The following is a 23,301-nucleotide window of genomic DNA, read 5'->3' as shown; positions in this document are numbered from 1 at the left end:
AATCCCCAAAGCTTTAACCAAAAACTATTTACTATTGACCTCACCCCATTCCTAAGAGGTCTGTAAGGGGCATGCATAAGAGCACCAACGTGCCTACCGTTCCTGTCCTAATGTTCCCTTTGATTGTATCCAATTTCATATAGTTATTACATACTTATGCTTATATATATGCTTATACATCGTATAGTTATTTCATGCTTATGCTTATATATACTGTTGTGACAAATAAAATAAATAAATAAATAAATAAATAAATAAATAAATAAATAAATAAATAAATAAATAAATAAAATGAAGAGCTTTAAAGGTAACTACCAGCACCTTGAATTGCACTTTGAATTGCACTCTAGAAGTCAATGCAACTTACAAAGCAGTGATATCACATACACCAAAAAATACAATTAATTGCCCATGCTGCCACATTTTACACCAGCTGAAGCTTCCAGATGCTCTTTAAGGGCAGCTCCATGTTGCGCAATTTGCAATAGTCTAATCTGGAGGTCACAAGGATATGAGGGCTTTGTTTCAAGCAAAATCTCTCCAAACTAACATAGATTTTAAGTTTTTATTAACTGCTTTTTTAGGATTGTTGGTTTGTTGTTAATTATTCAAAATTATTTATATTCTTTTATAAACTATTCTGGGTTCCTTTACCATGATCATCCTGATTGTGTTATACGTGCAATTACATTGAAAAGACATAAAATACCAATTATAAACTTAGCCAGATGGTGTCATCTACCAAAAAAAAATCTTGCAACAGTGGACTAAATATCAAAAACATTAATTTTGCTTCCAAACAGAACTACAAAAATATGTTTATGACTCATTTAAAAAAAAAAGTCCTGAGACTGCATCATAGAAACCTACCTATTTTAAAAGGATAATATTGTCTAATCATGATAAATTCTGTTTTTGTGGAGTATAAATATGAAGGCATATTTGTCTTCACCTCAATAGGCCATGTAGCAATTAATTACTATGTATTTGTAGGGCTGGGCAAAGCATTCATAAGAGGCACTACTGCACTATATAAAGAAAGTTGCCACAAACAAGTCATCTCTTCTGAGTAATATACAGCTTAGTGTGGTTGCTTCAAAAAAATTTTCCCAGTTGTTTCCACATACAGTACATCAATGGGCATAAGTGCTTTGTGGAAAGTCTCAGTAGATGTATTTGTGCATGTGCATTCATGCACAAGCAACGAGGAAAGGTGCATGAAATCAACTGCTTTTTAAATGCTTTGCAAAATCCAATACATTTATTTTTACAAATCCCGGGTTGCTTTAAATGTTTTTAATGTTTGTGACTGTTTAATTAGCAAATTATTACTGTTTTATGAGTTTATACTTTGTATGTTGATTTGGGACTTCATGTGAAGTAGAAGATGTACTTGAAATGAAATGCTAGAATAGAAATACTTGGGACATTTCTAAATCCTACTGCAGAATAATTAAACCTGAGAGATTTAAGGTTGCTTGCCAGAACAGATCAGAATCATAGAAGACACATAAATTTGCATGTTTGGCGACTTTGTCTTCCTTGGAGACATAAAAGAAAAAAATGCTGAGGTCATTCATATGTTTCTTCAGTGGTATGAAGAATCATCAAGAAAAATTAGAATATAGTTCAAGTCTCTTTGAATCCTAGGAGACATTTTTTTGGTGTCAGATTTGCCCTCTGAAGTTGGAACTCTTTAAATTCAGGAGAAATATACTGAACTTTTGGGCCTTCAGTGTTGTCCCAGTGATACAGTATACCCATCTAAATAATAGCATGAAATCAATATAATCCCACAGAACATATAATTATATGCTTTACTTGAAATCCTCTAGTGCATTCACATTATTAAAAGCTGAAAGGTCATTAACCACATTTCTGCTTTTAAAAAATCCCTCTTGTATTTCCTTCTTCCACTATTTTGTTTTACAATGTTCTTCTGAAATTTTTTAATTATGCTCTTTTTTAATGTGAAAAACACATAGCAAATACTTTTCCTTTTGTCCACATTAACGCTGTGTTTTCTTGTTAGGCATGGTATATAGTGCAAATATGAATAAAATGTTCAGATTTGGGTTGCAACATATACAGAAAATTGGAAAGAGCATCTAATTTGAAGTTTTTTCCAAATACTTTGCAAAAGACATTCGTCCCACTGTAGAAGCCACATATGTACAATATTATTTGTTAGCTTTGTATCATCCATCTTTCCCCCAGGAAAATGTGAAAAGTGTTCCTTTCCAAACCCCCTAAGGCAGTTTGAGCTAATAGAATAACTGGCCCAAGTCACCCAATGCAGGAGAATGGATTTGAACCCATGTCGCCTTGATTTTAGTCCAGAACATATTGGCTCTCCAGCAGTATATCAGAAATATTATTTATTTATTTATTTATTTATTTATTATTCATATTTGTATACCGCCCTATCTCCCGAAGGACTCAGGGCGGTTCACAGGCATATAAAACATTTATATACAAATTAAAATAATCATTAAAAAACTTATTCTAATGCCCAATTATTAAAAATAGAAATATAAATATTAAAACCAATTTAAAACCCCTATAAATTTAAAATCTAAGCCAGTCCTGCACAGATGAATAAATGTGTCTTGAGCTCGCGACGGAAGGTTCGGAGGTCCGGAAGTTGACGGAGTCCTGGGGGGAGTTCGTTCCAGAGGGTGGGAGCCCCCACAGAGAAGGCCCTTCCCCTGGGCGTCGCCAGACGACACTGCCTAGCTGACGGCACCCTGAGGAGTCCCTCTCTGTGAGAGCGCACGGGTCAGTGAGAGGTATTCGGTAGCAGTAGGCGGTCCCGTAAATAACCCGGCCCTATGCCATGGAGCGCTTTGAAGGTGGTTACCAAAACCTTGAAGCGCACCCGGAAGGCCACAGGTAGCCAGTGCAGCCTGCGCAGGATTGGTGTCATACGGGAGCCCCGAGGGGCTCCCTCTATAACCCGCGCAGCCGCATTCTGAACTAACTGCAGCCTCCGGATGCCCTTCAAGGGGAGCCCCATGTAGAGAGCATTGCAGTAATCCACGCGAGACGTCACAAGGGCGTGAGTGATCGTGCATAGGGCATCCCGGTCTAGAAAGGGGCGCAATATTAGTTCCTTTTCTCATTTATTTTTTATTTTTCCACCCTTGAGGAGCTGTTGTTTTCAGCTGTTACGAATATTGAGAAGACAGAAAACATAGATACAGAATGTAATATAATCTAAAACTTGGTTTCCCAATCTAAGAAGTAGAAGTGGTGCAGACAGATCCAGGGGAGTTGTGAGGAATCTTTCAGATACATTGTTACAATAACTTCATTTTTCTTAGTTTCATTTAATTGTTTCATTGTTTATTTGTGTTCATTTTGGTACCTGGATTTTTAAGGGAAGTGTGTTCATTAAAGTTAGATTAAAGGGAGGCATGATAGCAATATGTTGAGGGGTACGTATTAAAAATTGATATTTTTTTAGAACTGGATGAAATAGTTGTATCACAGATTCCATTTGAAAAGTCAATTCCACTTGGGAAAAAGGCCTTCCTGTAGATATGCCAAAGGCTATGAAATAATTGGAATGATTCAGAGACATCTGAACTGATTCAACTATTAATCTGAATCAAAATATCACTTCAGAAATAGCAGTGAAATACACGTACCTTCGCTACCAGTTCCGGAATGTGAGCATGCGTGTACACACACACACACTATGCTCGTGCGTGCCTCTTCTGCACATGCGCAGAGGATCAAAAATGGGACATAATGACATCCCAGCAGGTGGGCAGAGCCTCCGGCTCCCAGCCCTACCAATTCATGCAAGCCAGATAGATCCAGCCAGATTTCACCACTGTTCAGAAAGTGAATTTGATTCAGAAATTTAATCAATGTATTTTTGATTCAAATATGAAAACTGAGTTTTTTTCAGTTTAATTTAAGCTCTGAACAAAACACTGATAGATGATATAAACATTAGTCTGAACAGGGCACCCCTTGAGTCTGTTTGAAGTCAGAAGGAGTTTGGTAGCAGCTTTTCAGAATAAAACAAAAAAACAGAGACATAAAACAGACATAAGCTTTCATCAACTACAGCTCACTTCATCAGATGCATAAACTGTATGGATTTAAAGAGAAGACACCTCGTGATGCAGTGATCAGAATGCACTATTGCAGGCTACCTCTGCCCACAGCCAGGAGTTCGATCCTGATAGACTCAGTGTTGACTCAGCCTTCCATCCTTCTGAGGTCGGTAAAACAAGGACCCAGATTATTGGGGGCAATAATTTTTTCCCGAAGGCCATCACTCTGCTAAACAAATAATTCCCTCAACACTTCCAAACTATTTACTAAATCTGCACTACTATTAATCTTCTCATAGTTCCCATCACCAATCTCTTTCCACTTATGACTGTATGACTGTAACTTTGCTGCTGGCAATCCTTATGATTTATATTGATATATTGACCATCAATTGTGTTGTAAATGTTGTACCTTGATGAACGTATCTTTTCTTTTATGTACACTGAGAGCACATGCACCAAGACAAATTCCTTGTGTGTCCAATCACACTTGGCCAATAAAAATTCTATTCTATTCTATAAGCTGACATTGTAAACCACTCAGAGAATGCTGTAAAAGACTATGGGGCAGTATATAAGCTTAAATGCTAAATTAGGATAGGGAGAAGGAAGGGGTTATGCAGATGCAGGTTACAAGTGAGACAAATTAATGGTTAAAATGCATTGCTTGTTAAACCTTCTGAGAATGCCCAAGACTGATGTATGTAATTTAGTAGTCCTTCCCTCAACTATGCTGTTAAATTTTCTTCAGCCTAAAACAGATATTCTGAATTCAGTGTCCTGGGAAATCCTCATTTACTTTGTTCTTGTTTTGAATTCTGACATCGAACTTAATTTTTTTGCATACGTCTCATCTGTTTGTCCTAAATAGAATCTGGAGAGACATCAGTGGCAAATGATGACATATATCACATCAGAGGAAGTGTGTGTGAAGACCCCTCTAATCTTGCATGTAAAATTTTGGGGCCCTAATAATATTGTCAGTATAAATGAGGGGGCAAAGCAGACATCTGGACTTATCGCAGGATCTGGCTCCCATGTAAGCATCATTGTTGTGTCATTTGTTGCTTATGAGGACCTGTTTCAGGTTGGGTAGTTGTCTGTGTGCAAGTATGGATCTGCCACTCTGTAAGGGTGTTTCCAGATGAGCAAGTCCTGGAACTCAAACAGTCAAAAAGTACTGTGCTTTTCCTTCTCTTCTTAACAATAAAGAGGAAGAAAAGAAAAAGAAGCACCAGGGGGATTTTACAAATAAAAAATAGCATTGCCTGGGTTTCCCATAATTTTTTTGGAATAAACAGATTACACAATAATATATTTGATCTGAAAGTATCTAATCTTAACCCTAAATTTTAAGAGAATTCTGTTCATTTAAATAAGGAAATGGCTTCATCTTTATTTTTAAAAATGCTCCTAGGTCCTTTTAAGGTAAGTGCAAATGAGGGCTTTGCTCAGAAAGGGGAAAATAAATCAGCATTCAGAGTCACTGCTGTCAACCAGATGTATGTGGGAAGGTTGCAAAATTGGACAGCAGAGGGAAGATTATCTCCTGCTATTCAGCAACAGTTGCTGCTTGAGGGACGCACCCTATGATTCAGAAGGCAGGAACTAATGACCAGTATTAGGACTCCTGTAGCCTCATTGCTTATGGATTTGTCTAGTGGTATCTGATATGGTCAAGGAATTCATGAATTAAAGAGACATTTTCATTATTTATACTACCATTTCTTCAGAAGCCAAGACAGACTGAACACAAAGCATCTGAGGTCAGGACAAGAAGTAATTGTTAAAGTACCGCAATTGCTTGTTAAAGAGAGATCCAACCTAGACATAAGGAAACATTTTCTGACAGTGAGAATCAATGGAATGGCTTGCCTCCGTGTTGTGTGTGCTCCAGCACCAAACGTTTTCAAAAATAGATTGGGCAACCATTTGATTGGGATGGTATAAGGTCTCCTGTCTTGAATAGGGGGTTGGACTAAGACCTCAGAGGGATCTTCCAGTCCTGTGATTCTACCTTTTAGGTTCTATTTCAAAAACTTGATAAAAATTCTAAAGTGAAATATCGGGGTGGGGAGGCAGAGATTCCTGCTCTGGGATGTCAAAATCCCATTGGAACTTTTTTTTGGGCTGCTGTGAGAGCATCCTCCACCATTTAATACAGGGGGTCTCCAGCCTTGGCAACTTTAAGCCTGGCGGACTTCAAGTCCCAGAATTCTGGCTGGGGAATTCTGGGAGTTGAAATCCACCAGGCTTAAAGTTGCCAAGGCTGGAGACCCCCGATTTAAGGCTTTAGACCAGGGGTCTCCAACCTTGGCAACTTTAAAACTTTTAAGACTTCTGGACTTCAACTCCCTGAATTCTGGAAGTTGAAGTCCACAAGTCTTAAAGTTGCCAAGGTTGGAGACCCCTGCTTTAGATCTTAATTTTCTTCATTGCCTCGCTGAACGGCATAGAGCAGTGGTTGGGCGACTCTGCCTGTCTGACAGTATGTCTGAAGCACTTCGTCGTCACAACCGCTCGAGGCACCAGTGTCTCGAAGGTCGTCTTCCATTCCAAAGCTGGGTTTTTGTTTTTGTTTTTCAAGCCGGCCAAATTGAGATAGGATCAAGCGCGCCGGTCAACCTGATTTTAAGAGTTTACTTGTCGATTGACCCGCAGGGAAGAGTTAAGCTGGCAGTATCGCCGTATCGCCGCTTGGATCGCGACCAAGCCAAGGTGGCAAGTGGGTGATCCTACAGGGACCCAGGGAGCCTTCTTTCGACGGCTTTTGGCCTTGGAGCGATCGAGCCATATGTTCCCTACCTTCGAAATGCCCCCGCCCTTCTTTCCCCCTACATTAGATCCGCAGGTATTTTAGCACCGCTGCGAACACGCGACTTCCCATCGTCTGCACCGCCCTTGCCCTGAGAGAGCGCCCCCTTCCGCGGGGGCGACCACACCTGTTCGCCATCTGTCTCCGGGTGGAGCTCTTCTCCCAGCTCCGCGCCGGGGGAACGGAGGGGTGGGGGCGCGGGGGAGAGACAAGGGGAAAAAACAATAAAACAATCAGAAAACTTTGCGGAGTGCGGAGGTTGGCGCGAGCCTTCCCCCGGTGCAGCTGCGGCCTTGGCTGACCTTTACGCTGCCTCCCTCGGCTTTTTTGAGGCGAGCAGGCCGAGGGGGAAACGGGCTTTGTGAGCATGTGCGGAATACTAGCTGGAACCGGTTGGGCAGCGCACGCGAAAGTCGGAGGAGGCTCGCAGCTGGTGCAGTAGCTCGGCCAGCCAGCCGGCCTGCTTTTTTCTCTCTTCTTTTGCAACGACCGACGAAGCTCGGTGCTGCAGAGCGCCCGCCCCCTCGCTTCCATTGGCAGCCGTCGAGGGCCGCCGCTGTCGCCCGCCCGCCCTCCTCCTCCTCCACCTCCTTCCCGGCTCTCCACCCCGCTCCGCTTTCGGCACGACGTTTCCACGGCCAGCGCCCCGCTCGCTCCCCTTCTCCCGCTGTCGCCCCGGCCGCGGCCAGGAGAGGTGGGCGTGGCCAGCCCTGGGCTTTAACAACCCCGATGCTCCTCCCCTTGAAAGTACATAACGGGCAGCGGATGGGCTGGCTGAGTGAGAGAGGGAGGAGGGTGAGTGTATAAGCTGCCGGAGCCTGTTGTGTATCGCGGCATTTTTTTTTTCTCTTACTTTATATCTTTTTTACAGCCCCGGTCAGATCGTCGTTGCCGGCAGCCGTAGCTGCCCGCTCCTTGCCCTCGCCACGGTCTGAAGCGCCACGGGGGCAGGCCCGGCTCTGCCTCCCGCCCGTCCTCCGCCCCATTCTTCCTTCCTCGACCGGGACCCGTTTGTTGTTTTCTCAATGAGCCGAGTGGAATCCGGCTTTGCCCTTCTACCGTAGCGCCATTCCTCTTTTTTTCCTCCCAAGGCGAAAAGAAGGCCGGTTTCTCTCTCTCTCTCTCTCTCTCTCTCTCTACCCCTTTTTCTCTTTCTAGTCCCCCCATCCTCTTTGTGTCTCCATGGCTTTGTGTCTGGAACTATTTAAACAATGTGAGTGTACAGAATTTTTGTGGGTTTTCCTCCCTTTGTGGCATGCAAAAAAAAAAAAACAAGGATTGGCTGCGCAAGAAACCGTGCACTGCTCAAGGTTGTGCTTTTAGTTAAATTATATGTATTCTCTTTTTTTTTTTCCTCCGGTGTTTCCAGCTGTCATTTGTGCTTTCTGTGCGTGCGCAGATATAATACAATATGCTAGCTGTGGCTTTTTTTAAGTACCAAAGAGAATTCCCCGTTTCCTATTGGAAGTGAATGGCTTTCAGATATAGAGCTGCCGGGAGTAAGTGGGTGGGTGGGCGTGGTAGGTAACTCGCTTTATGTAGGAAAGGGCTCTTTTTCCGACTGCTTGCCCCCCCCCCCTGCTGATACCTTTGCACTTTCAGCTAAATCCAGAGTTTGGGTTTCGGTGAGGTCGAGGGTGGGGGTATATTAGTCCTTTCTCCCTCAGTGCATGGCTCTGTGCTTGAATGAGAATGTTGACTCCGATATATTTAGCCTACTATTGGCATTCCGGATCATGGCAGGATGTGATATCATTTCCCTATATTTATGCTGTGCCATACTGAACATCAGTTTTGTGTGTGCATTTGTCTCTGCTTTGAGTGATGTAAATGACACAGATTGGGGGCTAACCCAGTTTAGATATGCCTTGGTAAGGCAACTGCTAGGATTCTGATGAAAGCTGTAAAGTTTCAGCACCCGGTGACATTTAATTTCTCTTGCCCTAAACTGCAAATATCGTCATTATGAAAAGGGCCCTCTTGAAGATTATTGCTGAAGATTGTCAGAAAAAGGTGAAAGGTAGTTTTTCACCTTGCATTTCACTTAAAGCTATGAAATAGGACAGTGGTATAAGACTATAACTTCTTTTTTTACTGGAACTGAACAAGACTGTGTTTGAGAGATTCTTCCTTAACTATTAATAGGCTAAGCAAATGAAAAATATTACAGCCTGAAAAAAAGATATTCTCTAAGTGCAAAATAATACACTGATAGTTCTCTTATCTATTTGACCATGATGCTGCTGTTGAGCCTTTTGCTTAGTCTCTAAGTGTTGATTAATAAATAATTAGTAGCATTGTATTTATGAGTATATGGAGATTTATTACATTGGATGTGAATAAACTATTCACTGCTTTCACCCACCAAACTATTTAGTTTTTAAATATTGCTTTCCGCTTCTCGCTTCAATGCCAGATATTATTCTTCATGAATAATTCTCTAAGGAAGTAAATGATCCTTATACAAAGCTCTTTTTGGCATTCTATTCAGCTTAGAATGAGATAGGAATGCCTAAGGCTGTTGATTCATGTATCTCATGAACTGGACTCCACTTACTGGAAACTAGGGCTGTAATACATTTGTTAGATTTTAAGATGTCACCTATATTTCTGTCTGATTTTTTTAAAAAATCTCTGATCTTGATTTTCTTCAGGCATTGAAGGAAACCTTATCTTCCAATTAGCCATTTTTAAAAGTTATTTTCATCTCAAAGGTTTCTGTATGTGAACTAGTTCTTGACAACTACAACTGAAGAAGGGGTAATGATCTGCTGTGTGTATAAGGAAAATGTTTGAAGTACTGCATCCTCTGAACAAATGAGCCTTTAACTGGCCAGAATCCTATGTTGCTTAGCAATACCTGGGCTACTTTTTCCTCATGGGAAGTTTACTAGAGGGGACAAATTGATGTATGGTGAAATGGGCCTTTGGGGAGTAAAACTATCCTGCAAGGAGTACTTGTAGAATGTGGTATGAACCAAACAAAAATTTCAGGGAATGAAATTTAGAATGAAAAATGTCATTCTAAAGAGGAAGAAACCAGGCAGTGGGCCTGAATTCACAAATAATTCTGAAGAAATGATCATTCTGGATAATGAATGCATATCCATGTAAATTGATAGGGACACTACAGTTCCAAAAGTATCTTGTATTACAAGTGTGGCCAGGCAAAAATGTAAGTGTTCCTATGTAATGAAACATTGCAGTTGGCCTAAGAACACTTAACAGAAGAGCAGTACCTGTATGGGAGCGATCTGTGTTCTCCAATTCTGCCCATTTATTCTGTGTTCAATGTCTACATCTGAAATCTGAACCCCAAAATGATCTTATTTACAGACCTCATTTACTAAGAAATGCTAAACCACAAGCTAAATGCATATCCTTTGGTGAATTTGCATATTATTCAGCTTTTATGTTCAAAACACAGAAATGCTAAATATTAAGTTTCTGAAGCATTGGGATTTTTAAAATAGTTGCCAAAGTTTAGATATTTGGTAGAAATAATATCCATATTAGTAGAACTGAAGCTACATGTAGTATTTTACTAAATGCAAACCTAAGTAAATTCTAACTTGGTTCAAATTTGATAGTAATTTAGCATTCCAGAAGCTGTTCATGCAGCATATCAATATCCCATCAAATTTACCATCACGCCATTGATAGATTTCCTGGTTTTTGCCCTAAATAACCTTGGGAATAACACGTGTCTATCCAAAAGTTCAGAACATTTGACAGTACAGTGCCTGGTATTTTTCAGCAGTTTCTAATTGCTGTTTGTGCATTGAAACTAATGATGTGTTTCTTTCTCTGGCTGGGTTGTGTTTGATCAACTTGGATTCTTGGAGAAGTGGATATGATTATGTTGTAAATTATACTATATTTATGGCTCTCTTGAGAAAGGCATGCGGTAAGGATATTTTTCCCCTGAAGATACAGACTATTTCAAGAAAGAAAAGAGTATTTAAAGTGATGTCTTTATTAATGTCAGTGTCATTACTGACATGTTTTAGAATGGTAATCCCTGCATTATTAAACTTTTCTTTTAGACATGTGGGTTGGGAATTATAGCTGCTTGATTTTTTTTTAGAAAGCATCCAGTTGAAAAAGCTAATATAAAAAAAATTAGAAGACACAAGAATGTAAAATCCATGAATATTATGTCTTTTGCTGTTTAAGTATAACTTGTATTTCTGTATTTCTATTTACTGAATTTCTTTAAGACATTTCATGTTTTCCATTCTCTAAAATGTAAAACTAAAAATAGGTTCCTAGTATATAAACAAATTCCTCCAGTTTTAGAAGGATTTACATCTGTGTAAAGCAAATCGTAACTATAACACAAGAGGCAGGTACTTCTATTGATATTATGGGTAACATTTTTCATCTAAATGATTTTCTGTCCCAACATTCAGCAGACAACATTTATTTTATTTATTGTATGGCATAGAGTACATGGACAACAGTACTAAAAATATGTAAAAGGAGCACCTAACACTATGATGTGGATATGGTGGAAATATGTAGTCAGTCTTGTATGAGAAATTCAAGAAATTATATATAAATTATAGGTTACATTTTGAAATACATTGGTTCATGAGAATGGAATAAGTGTTCTGTATATTAATACCTAGGGGTACAATGGCTCAACAGTTAAAGGCAATGAGTTTATCAGCTGGAACTGACAGCCGCCATGCGATGGGATGAGATCCCGTTGCTTGCCCCAACTCCAGCCCACCTAGCAGTTTGAAAGCATGCAAATGCTAGTAGAAAAATAAATATCACTTCAGTGGGTGAGAAACAGCTTTCCATGAGCCTTGGTGTATGCCAGCCACATCACCACCAATTCATCTTCAGACAATGTGGCACTCTCGGCTAAGAAACTGAGATGAGCATCACCCACTAAAGTTGGACATGGATATGAGAAACCTTTATCTTTTATATTAATATTTAGGCCTAGATAGGGGAAACATGATACATGCTCTATCATATTTGAAAATGTAAAACATTTTTGAATAAATGTTTACCTAAATAATGAAGAAAGATGTCTATTTATTTACCAGGGCTAATATTCATTCTCATCCAGCCTTTCTCAACCTTTCTGCCCTGGAGGATCCCTTGAAATAAATATTGTGCATTAAAAAAAGATCCAACAAAAAAAAATTCCAAATCTTCATAATATGAATCCCTTCTAATACCCACAGTCCCCATTTTACAACATTTACAAACAGCAAAATAGAAGGCTAGCAGTTGAGCTGTGACATGCAGAAGTTTTGCTACTGCAAGTGCTAGCATTGTGCACAAAGTTAAAAAAAAACAACCCACCTTTTTTTTTTCAATCCCAGTCTCTTGATTTTGTTTCAAATATCACCTTAGACAGCTTTAAAGAAGCTCCCATCACAATCACAAACACAATAAGAATAATAATGGGATACTTTAAAAAACTATTTTAGGAATTTAAAGTACGTAAAGTGTATTTGTTCTCTAAAACATAATGCAAGCATTAGCTTTATTGAAACGATAAATAGACAAGTCTTTAGAATGTCTAATTTCTTTTTCCTTTAGAGAAAAGTGAACCTGTGCCAAGATCTGTTGCCTCTTCAGAAGAGTAAACAAGCTTAACTGTATATCTTAGCCATTGCTGCTTATTGATCTGAATAGATAGTCTCTCTCAAAGCACTTCACTTTCATGATTCACACACCTGGTAGTGTTGTCCTGTATAGAATGAAACAGAAAGATAACCTCTTTTTTTTTCTTATTCAGAGATCTGTTAATTGTCATTTTAGAAACAGAGTGGAAATTTAACATGAGTCCTAGTTTTGGCAAAAGAAGTCACTGAAGTAATCTAGTCCAGAATCCAAAGTGATACAACCTGATTTACCACATGATTGAATTTGCCTTTCTGCTGCCAGAAAAATAAAATGCTGTATATGGAACAGAAAGATGAGTAAGAAGGGTGTAATGCAGTGGTTGAAATCCATTATTTTTTTACTATGGGTTCTGTGGGCATGGTGTGGCTTGATGGGCGTGGCAGGGGAAGGATACTGCAAAATCTCCATTCCCACCCCACTCCAGGGGAAGGATGCTACAAAATCCCCATTTCCTCCCCGTTCCTGAGGGAAGTGTATTGCAAAATCTCTGTTCCCATCCCATTCTGGGGCCAGCCAGAGGTGATATTTTCCAGTTCTCCGAACTGCTCAAAATTTCTGCTACTGGTTCTCCAGAACCTGTCAGAACCTGCTGGATTTCACCCCTGGTGTAATAGTATGTGGGAATGACCTTGGAAACAGAAGGGGAAGATGCTGCTTAGGGAATGATCATAGCTTGTAGCTGCAGAATATGCAGTGAAAGAAACTCAGAAAGGAACTTGGATAACTTAGAATCTAAATATAAAGAAACTTAGATTGTTTTTTTTTCCTGGAAAGAAGAGTGAATAAAGATAGATGGCCAATGCACAGATGTATTTCATTTGGATTAACTGCATCAAACCCTTTTTGCTAGTTATTAAAATGAGCCTTCTGTCCAGAACTTTTGATAGTGTTGATATTATATAAAATCTGCATCTGAACAGATTTATTCTTGATGATTTCATGGGCACATGCATGTAGTTTTTGTAATGATACAGAAGTGATTTGCCATGAACAGTAGCTATTAGATGTTCAAGAAAAACATTTAAGGACCATTAATTCCTTTTTGTTTAAGTGTATTCTTAAGTAACATTTGTGAATGTGCTAATTAACAAGACTGGGAATTTCCCCTGATCCATTAATCATGCATTTTAATAAATAATGGGACATTATCCCTGATGAATGGCATATTTAATGAATTTAGTTCTACCTAAATGATAGAATAGTTTTTATTAGAAGAACAGCAAAATCCTTTAAAGTAATTTGGGATGCAAAATTATTTATTTATTTCGCATATAGTGATGGTACAATTAGCCAGGAGACTACAGAGAAAAACAATAGCTATTGTTTAACTTCCCAAATTTATTACTAATTCTTGGCATTCAACTAAAGAGCATTTAAGTAGGCTTGTTGCACAGAATTGGGTAGTAAATGTTAAACATGTTAAAGGGTGGAATTGTGTCCCCAGCATCTTGTGATTTTTTTCACACTAATTACAAAAATATAAATCACATTTCAGAATAGCTTTTTCACTTGCAAACATTTAAGAAAATCTGCCTTTATAGAAATTTTTTAGCATACGTTATTCTTTGGAAAATACATTATTCTTTATTCATCCATAGATTTACATGAAATATAAACACATGTAGAACATAAGTTTTTATGTTACCAAGTGGTTGCAAAAGCCTGCCTGTTTAATGAACAAATTATTTCAAATCTTTCAGATCTCCTAAACCAAAGGTGGCCAAAGTATACTTGTAGGTTTGCTAGTAAATTTCCAAGTATTTCATAGTAGATAAGCAGAAATGCTTTAACTTCTTGGTTTAGTAGGAAGAATGCAATGCAGTGTAATTCAATACAATACAGTGGCACTTTTTTAAAGCAAATAGAGAACATATCTGTTGATTTTATAACTTAATGGATTCTGCCATCTCTATTATGGAATATTTTAGAGGGGGATAGAATTGGGGTCAACAGAAGTTTATCAAACTCAGTACGTCTTGTGTCATTAAATAAAAAGAAATAAGCAACTACATTACTGTTCGTTCTTCTCTATTATATAAAAGAGAAAAAAGTTTCTGGTGGCCATCAGTCTGGCCCTTTCAGTGCACATAGTGGTTATCATGGGTGGTATGGAAGAGGCATTGTTGACATTTCTTTGGCTGTTCCACTCTGTTGGAAAGTAAAAATTTATGTTCAGCATAGCCTGCCCTACTTATCCTCCTCTCTAGCTAGTCTACTGTCCTCAGGTAAAGTGGGAAGAATATCGTCTCCTTATGACTAATGAAATAAAATTCAATTATAAGTCTCTAGGAAAAACGGAGGAGGGAGGTTATATTATCTCGACCTTCATATTTGGTATTAAAATAGGTTGGGCTGAACAGGTTGTATTTTATGGCCCTGAAGAGGTAGATGCGCTTATCCTGCCAGATTGAATTGTAGTTATATTTCATCCATCCCACTCTTTATGCACAATAAATAATTCAGGGTCTATTAACTAGGAAGAATATGACAAAGGAATTCCTTTTCTTCTGCAAACTAATGTTCAAGTTTGTTTAAACTCTGCCAGAGTTCTGCACTAATGGGCTTCGATTTGTGAAGTCTTGCTATGTTTTTTGCTTTGAAGTTGAAGGATGAATGGTTGAACCTGTGTTAGCCTGAATATTTTGCCCTATATCTTCATATTAAAACGTGCATAGAAGTATATAATTGCATTACTTGTATTTGGGGGACTAACCGTAGCAGTTTCTTATACATCACTGAGAGAAAGCAAAACAAACACAAAGAACAGGTTGTTTTTTTTTTATAAACTGAGGAACTCTGAATCCTTGTTTCCTCTTTCCAATCAGTCTGCAGGAAAGTAAAGTTAGCCGTTTTGTAGTATATGACAACAAACTGAAAAAGTCTCCTCGCTGCTCATGTCTTTTGCAAAGCATCCCCTTCAACTGCTTTGCACAGCTTTAATTTGTATATTAGTACTGAATTGATGTTCTTACTTGAACTCAGTAGACTGGAAGCTGCATCAGTCCTCCTGTCTGTGTGCTATGGAATAAGATGAATTGTGCCAACGTCACAGGAGATTAAAGTGTGCGTGCCATTGCTGTGGGAGGAGTTTTCACATTAACTCTAGCCATGAATCTGAGACTTAGCTGTGTTAATAGCAGACGAGGAATACAGCAGGACTGCCACAATTCTTGCCTATCAAGGGCATTGAATCTGCTTAAAATATCAGAAACTTGCTGTGAGCACTATGGCGAGCTGACCACTGATAGTAGAAGGACTGTATTTATGAAGTGAAAAATCTCTCCAGGGGTAGGAGCAGTGGTGGGTTGCTACCGGTTCTCACCGGTTCAGGAGAACCGGTAGTAAAAAAATTTAGTAGTTCGCAGAACCGGTAGTAAAAGATGGCTGGCCATGCCCCCGAAATGGTCGCCGGTCACTCGCCCCGGCCGCCATGTTTGTTGCTGCCCCGCCACCATCTCTGCCGCTGCCACCACCGCCCGCCCACCGCCACTGCCCCGCCGCCGCCACCGCCGCCACCGCTGCCCCGCCATCTCCAGGCATCTTCAAACTTGCCTCCTTTAAAACTTGTGGACCAATCAACTCCCAGAGCTTTGCTGGCTGAAGAACTCTGGGAGTTGAAGTCCACAAGTCTTAAAAGAGCCACACACACCCCAACGCCTCCCTTGCTCTTTCTCTGCCTCGCTCGCTTGCTGCTCAGCCGGAGGTCGCTTGCTACGCTGGAGCCGATGTGAAGGGCAAGCGCGCTGTCATGAGGTGACGCTCGAGTGGGGGCTCCCCTTCCGAAGGATCAGGGGATTTCCAGGGAGGGGGGCCCACGGGGGCTGTGCTGATCCAGGAGGCGCACACAGCACTGCTCCCCTTCGCTCAAACAGCCGCCAGGGTGTGGCAGGCGTTGGGTTGTGGGGAGCGGCTGGCTCCGGAGGGCATCCCTGCCTCTTTCCCCGCCGGGTGTGAGGGGGAGCGCTGAGCGAGAGGCTCCGGGAGCTCCTGGAGGCCGGGCAGAACAGAGCCAAGCCGGCGGCCCGTTGGGATGTGGCAGACTCTGGCCCTGGCCTTGGTCTTCTTCCCAGTTCTCTTTGCCACTTCCATCCGCAGCCTGCGGTGGCTGGCGCCGGAATGGAGCCTCAAAGACCAGATCCTTCTCAGCGGCAGGGACTGGCTGGCACCGGCCCCCGAGGGGAGGGAGGGAGGAAGGCAGGCAGCATCCCAGAGGAAGATGGCAGGAGACCCCTCCCAGCCCACCACTCCGTCCCCCAACCCGGATCTGCTCAGGAAACTGGAGAAGGGAGCCGTGCAAAAGGAGCCAGTGGGGGCGGCCGGCGCAGCTGAGAGAAGCGCCAACTCCGTGAGCACTTTTGCAGGGATAGAACCTCTTGCTTGTGCAAGAAAAGTTGAGTTGCGGAAGGGTTGGGGGTGAGGGGCGGGGGGCTGGGGAAGAGCAGAGCCCCCCTCCCGCTCCTTCCTGAGGGGTGGGATCTTGGGGGTGGGGTGGGCTCTCTCCCCTGCCCCACATATGGGGGGGCGCCAGGTTTGGGTAGCTACTGCTCACCCCAAGTCCCAATGTGCCAAAGGACTGCAGGCTTTTGGCTTGGCGTGGCCAAGGTTCGGTCCTACTGCACGGAGAGAGGAAGAGAGAAAGAGAGAGAGAGAGAAAGAGGGAGGGAGGAAGAGAGAGAAAGAAAGAAAGGAGGGAGGGTGAGAAAGAGAAAGAGGGAGGGAGAAAGAAAGGGAGAGAGAGAAAGAAGGGAGAGAGTGGAAGAGAAAGAAAGAGAGAGGGAGGGAGGAAGAGAAATAAATATAGAAGAGAAGGAGGGTGAGAAAGAAAGAAAGGGAGGGAGAGCGAGAGAAAGAGGGAGAGAGGGAAGGAGGGAGGGAGAGAGAGAAAAAGAAAGAAAGAAAGGGAGGGAGGGAGAAAGAAAGAGGGAAAGAAAGAAAAAGGGGAAGGAAGGAAGGAAGGAAGGAAGGAAGGAAGGAAGGAAGGAAGGAAGGAAGGAAGGAAGGAAGGAAGGAAGAGGAAGGGAGAGAGAGAAAAGAGAGAGAGAGAGAGAAGAGGAGGAGGAGAGAGAGAAAGAAAGAAAGGAGGAGGGTGAGAAAGAGAAAGAGGGAGGGAGAAAGAAAGGAGAGAGAGAAAGAAGGAGAGAGAGAAGAGAAAGAGAGAGAGGGAGGGAGGAAGAGAAATAAATATAGAAGAGAAGGAGGGTGAGAAAGAAAGAAAGGAGGAGAGAGAGAGAGGAAGAGAGAGAGGGAAGGAGGAGGAGAGAGAAGAAAGAAAGAAAGGGAGGGAGGGAGAAAGAAAGAGGGAAAGAAAGAAAAAGGGGAAGGAAGGAAGGAAGGAAGGAAGGAAGGAAGGAAGGAAGGAAGGAAGGAAGGAAGGAAGGAAGGAAGGAAGAGGAAGGGACAGAGAGAAAAGAGAGAGAGAGAAGAGGAAGGAAGGACCACAAACCCTGGCACTAAGCTTGGCTTCAGAAGACGCTTTGAAACAGGACAGCAATCTGGGGCTGGAAGGGACCTATCGTCTGGATTATTTTGGTGCCTCTAACAGAGAGGAAAATTGCCAGAAAGGAGACGGAGTTTACTAGGACAAGGCTGCCATGCAGAGGAAGGCAGAGATAGTCCTTGTCTTATGACCAGAATTGAGTCCAAAATTTTGGTTGCTAAGCAAGAGCATTGTTAAGTGAGTTTCACCACATTTTACTCAATCCATGATCTCTCCTGGCTCTAACAGTCATGTGCAAGTTAGGGAAGAACATCTGAAGTGTGTGTAATGTTCTAAATGTACAGAAGTTATAGTTAAATGTGTGGCAGAAAGTGGACTCTAGGTGTGTTTTTCCAAATGTTGTAAGTGAGGTTGAATGTGTATAGTTTTAGAAGAGGGTGTGTGTCCGTGTGTATGTACATACAGTATATATATAGTAGATAATGTATCTTTTTGTGTGCCTATACATGCTATACTATGTAATATGTATGTACACATATGGCATATGTACATAGGATTTAATAGTATATTTTGGATGTTCAGTAATAGTAAATAAATAGACAGGGAAATTGACGTCAGTGACATCAACCTTTGATGTGAGTGACATCAAGTTGGCCACACCCACCCAGTCACATGATTACCCAGCTACACCCACCCAGCCACATGACCACCAAACCATGCCTACCCAGTCACATGACCAAGCCACGCCCACTGTCATATGACCATCAAGCCACGCCCACAAAATAAGCCACACCCACAGAACTGGTAGTAAAAAAATTTAGGACCCACTCCAGGTAGGAGAGATCATTGGGATAATCCATGTAACTCCAGACAGTCACTCTTCATGAGTAGACCATGAATATGAGTACTCGGGAGCTATCGGGAGTTTGCAGTTGGCTTTTGTATTGAGTGGCTGGAAATCCAGAATACTTTCAAGCTCACACCCAAAGCACAATATTTTAAGGACATAAAGCCTTAAGGAGTGAGTCTCATTTCTTAATATATTTTTGGATTATTTTTTAATTGTAATGGAAAGATTAAGATCTTTGGCTTAGCAAGGTTGCACTGTATTCATTGGGTGAGTTGCCTTGTTGGAGAAATATGGTTTAACTATGATTTTAAAAACTTTAGAAATTTTTACTTATTTATTTATTTTGGAAAATTAACAGATTAAGGGTCAGATTGATTTGGAATATGCTTTTGAATTATTTAGAGGAAATATTCCACTGGAAATGCTGATTTGTTTAGGTTTTTTGTTTTTTAAAGGGGAAACGTGACAATGGGACCTTGAAAATTTGACACTTCAAAGAACTAGAGGACAATTCAACCATTTGGTTAATTAAAAAAAGAATGGAGTAACAATCCTTAATAAAGGTTTTTGAATACTGGTATTAAAAATTACTTAATGTGATGGCCAGAGCCTGTGTCAAGGAAGTTACAGAAGAAGGTCAAATTATAATGGATAATTTTGAAATTAATTTGAAGCTGGACTTAAATTTGTCACCCGATGATAAATCTATGGAGAAAGACATATTAGATACACCTGTGAAGCTGATAAATGTTTCACTCTCTAAAGGAGAAGCACAATTATTAAATTAGAAACGTTACTTGGATAATTTTTTCTTACTAGATCAAAGAGTTCTGTTAAAGTTTTGAAAGATTCTTGGATTAAAAAAACCAAAACCATAAACAACTTCCTATATATACTATATATTATATATACTACTATATATGCTATATTTGAATGGGTTAAAAGCTAAGATTCTTAAAATTTTAGGGAAGAAATACAAGGTTGGCTTATTCAAACAAGATGATGATGATGACAATGATGATGAGATGATGATGCCATATCCGTCATTGCACTCTAGCAATCATGATGGTGATCCTATTTTTATCAACAGTCACAAGAAAAAGAGCTCCTGAGTTTTATCCAAACCAAGATTTTGTCAAACAAGATTAAACTAGAAAATTAATATCTAGTTTCCTTATTGGACTTTTGCTGATAAAGAACAAATGATGAGGGTTTTGGATTTTGTGTTTTAGTTAAGAGATGAATTTGAGATGAAGAGAGTTCATGTTATACTTACTGATAAACTACTAAAATTGTTTTTATTTGTTGGGATGACAGGGGAAGTAATTTCTTTTTTCCTTTATCTGTTTTTCTCTTGTATATTTTTTCCTTTTTGTATTTTTTTCTATATTTGTAGTTTGCATTATGGTAGTTTTTATTCTATTTCTAATTCCTAACAAAATTATTTGGAGAAAACATAGAAGCTAAGTGCTTAAATATAGTAGAAATGGTTAAAGTTTTTGGAGCAGGGCAAAGTTTCCTAAATATATAATGTCCTTCTGCAAAGTAAAAACACTCTAAACTTAAGTACTGAACATATTGCAGGGCATTAAGCAGGTATATTAGATTATGCAAGGGATTAGGAAATGATCTGAGTGTGATTAGTATCTTGAAAGTTCAGGTGTTTCTACTACTTTATGAATTCTTAAATCCATTTGGAGATAGTAGTAACAAAAACAGGATTTGTTGTATCCCTTATAAATCCTTTATAAATTTTGCACATGATATATTTAATTTTCCCTTTACATAATACAAGTCTTGGATTTTCAGTTTAAGACAATAATCATGTTTTAATATATTTGAACCATATTTGCATAATTTTTGTATTAGATTCAAAATACCATCACTCATTTAAAAACCATTGGATGGTTGTCTATGTTTTTATATGTCCTTTTTGCTATATTTAAGAATTATGTGTTGGGATTTTTAAGATTAGATAGCAGGAAGGTAACTTGCTAGAAGGCAAGTGAATGTTGGAACTGTGCATTTGCTCTTTTGACATTAAATCAGCAGGGCTTGTTTTGAATTAGTTACATGTAGAGATGTACTATAAGAAGTCAAATAGTGTAATTTTCAATGAGCAAAGGAAGATGTGAAATACTTTGGTCCTTTGATTGCATTTAGGCAATTAGAGCTGGAACAAGTCTGAAGAAGTACTTCTGCATTACTGCAGAACATCGATTCCACAACAGTCCTACATTACTGAAGCCCTGCCAGTAATGATACTTGCTTGGCTATCTGTGCCAGAGATCGTTTCTGATTTGCCAAAATATTTGTCACAGCTTCTGCTCTTAACCCAGACCATGTACAGTTTGCATTCTGGCTCAGTTAAAACTGATCTATTGTGAATGGGTTACAAACCCACTTGAATCACTGAATAAAAGGACATTTCAATATGCACTCCTCCCAATTCTGCTCAGTAGCAGATACCTGTATCCACAGTAGTCGTGGTGGACATTTCTTCCAGTCTCTTTGATGAAGAGTATAATGTGTTCATATGACTGAAATTTAAAGCATTTGATTCTAAACCAAAGAGAGAACATTCCAATTCTGTTATTCTATGATCTAGAGCAGGAGTGTGAAGCCCGTGGGCCGGATGCATTACACACTGGCCACACCGGTTTAGTGAAGGAGAAAAAAGTTGTGATATGCCACATGACAATGTGTTGTCGCAAGCTTGACACCGCTGATCAGTATTGTACTGACCTTGCTCTGGTCCCAGTGTGTTTTTAGAGAGTTTTAAAGAGTTAATGTTCTACAGCAGTGTTTGTTCCCTTGGCCACTTTAAGATGTATAGACTTCAAGTCCCAGAATTGCCCAGCCACCCTTCTGGAAATAGAAGTCCATGCATCTTAAAAGTTGCCAAGATTGAGAAATGTTGCTCTAAAACAGGGAGAACATCAGTGCTATTTAAAATTGGTTTAAAATGTGACATTTAGGAAATGTTGTTTCTAAAATCTTGTCACATGCCCATCCATATAATGTAGTACAGTTCTGGATTTAATTTTTAAGATACCACTAATCTCTCAGTAAACTACTATGATAACTTTATCTCCTTTGTTCTAAATGGATTGCTGATTACCGCACATAGGTGAACTCAAAAAGCTGTTTTTAAAGTAGTATTACATTCAGAATTGTCTGTTCAATTGCTTTAAAGTACATGCATTAGAAAACAATCACTTGAAAACAATTGTTTTCATTAGAAAACAATTTTGTGTATTATTATTTTGTACCTTGTATTTTAATTTTTGGAAATTTAATAAATATTATTTTTTTTAAAAAAGAAAACAATCACAGAGTTCTGTAAAGATCCTCTGAAAACAAAATTTTAATTTGTCAGCTAATTTAAGGCTGAAAATATAAAGTTCTTCCCCTAGATTCATTTGTCATGGGTACATGAATCCAAAAAATACAAATGCTTTCAGGATTGCTGAAGGCAGTCCTGAAGGATTGCTTGTTCTGAGATTTTTGTAATTGCTAATTCTCAAACGTAATGAATGTTATACAAAATTATAATTAATGCTTTGAAGATTTCTTTCTTTTTAGACATAGGTAACTGTGCACTTCACAGAAGTAAGCTCCCTCCCCCGAGTCATTTGATTGAGTTGGAAGGCTAAATAAATAATACTGATAAAGGGAAATAATGTTCTCAATTTTTAGACACAAGTTGAAGGAGATTTGAGGAAAAAGGCTGTACAATGGCACTTCCCATTCACTGGAATTCATTACTGAAGGCTGAAATTGAAAAAAGGGGATTGGTTCACTGTTATTTTCAAAAATAGGTCATTGAGCCTATTTAGCTCACTAATGCATGTCACAGAAAATAGTCATACAACTGCTCAAGATGAAAGACCAGGCAACACTAAGACAAGCAGGTAATAACACTAAGGGTCTCTTTTAAACTGTAGAGTTATTCTAACTTACAAGATGCTCTTATCCAGGACTAATGATTTCAAGAGTCACTCTGATTTGAGGACAGAATTGTCCTTTATTGGATACTTAATATAAATATCATGCCATTCTTCATAGCACAACAAATTTGTGGGGAAAAATTGATTGATTGACTGATTGATTGACTGATTGAATGAATGAATGAATGAATGAATGAATGAATGAATGAATGAATCATACTCTGCTTTGGGATAAAGGCTTTACTCAAATCTGGTGCACATTTCTATTTGATGTACAAATAGAATACTATACAAATAACTATGATTAAACTGTTTTACGGGAGCAAAATACATTGCTCAATGTATTTGAGATATTAGGCCAGTTGCTTGAGCACTGGTGAGCAGGCAGATATGTTCATTAATGCATTTTGATTCATCTCACTGTAAGGCAAATTTTTATCTTACTACATGAACAGAGGAACTATATCGTTTTAAGTTCTTAGGTTTCTGGTTTAGACTTTGCTGCATGTATCAGTTGCTCATTCTATTAGTGC

General features: G+C 39.6%; 1 protein-coding gene across 5 annotated transcripts in view; it reads left to right on the top strand.

Moving 5' to 3' along the window:
• The window catches only part of DLGAP4 (DLG associated protein 4), a 177,484-nt gene that overhangs the window by 107,403 nt on the left and 46,780 nt on the right, over nucleotides 1–23,301 (top strand). Inside the window, exon 1 of one of the 5 annotated variants that reach the window (XM_058178599.1) lies at nucleotides 7,700–8,095. The exons of the other annotated variants lie outside the window; for them this stretch is intronic. Within the exon in view, the coding sequence (XP_058034582.1) occupies nucleotides 8,065–8,095 (31 nt within the window). The 5' untranslated portion in view covers nucleotides 7,700–8,064. Of the gene's footprint in view, nucleotides 1–7,699; nucleotides 8,096–23,301 lie in introns of those variants that run through there. 5 annotated transcript variants of the gene reach the window in all.

Source organism: Ahaetulla prasina, chromosome 3 (assembly GCF_028640845.1).
Source record: "Ahaetulla prasina isolate Xishuangbanna chromosome 3, ASM2864084v1, whole genome shotgun sequence".
Classification (NCBI taxonomy): domain Eukaryota; kingdom Metazoa; phylum Chordata; class Lepidosauria; order Squamata; family Colubridae; genus Ahaetulla; species Ahaetulla prasina.
Note: the sequence above shows the minus strand (reverse complement) of the source record. Positions and strands in the feature narration are given on the sequence as shown.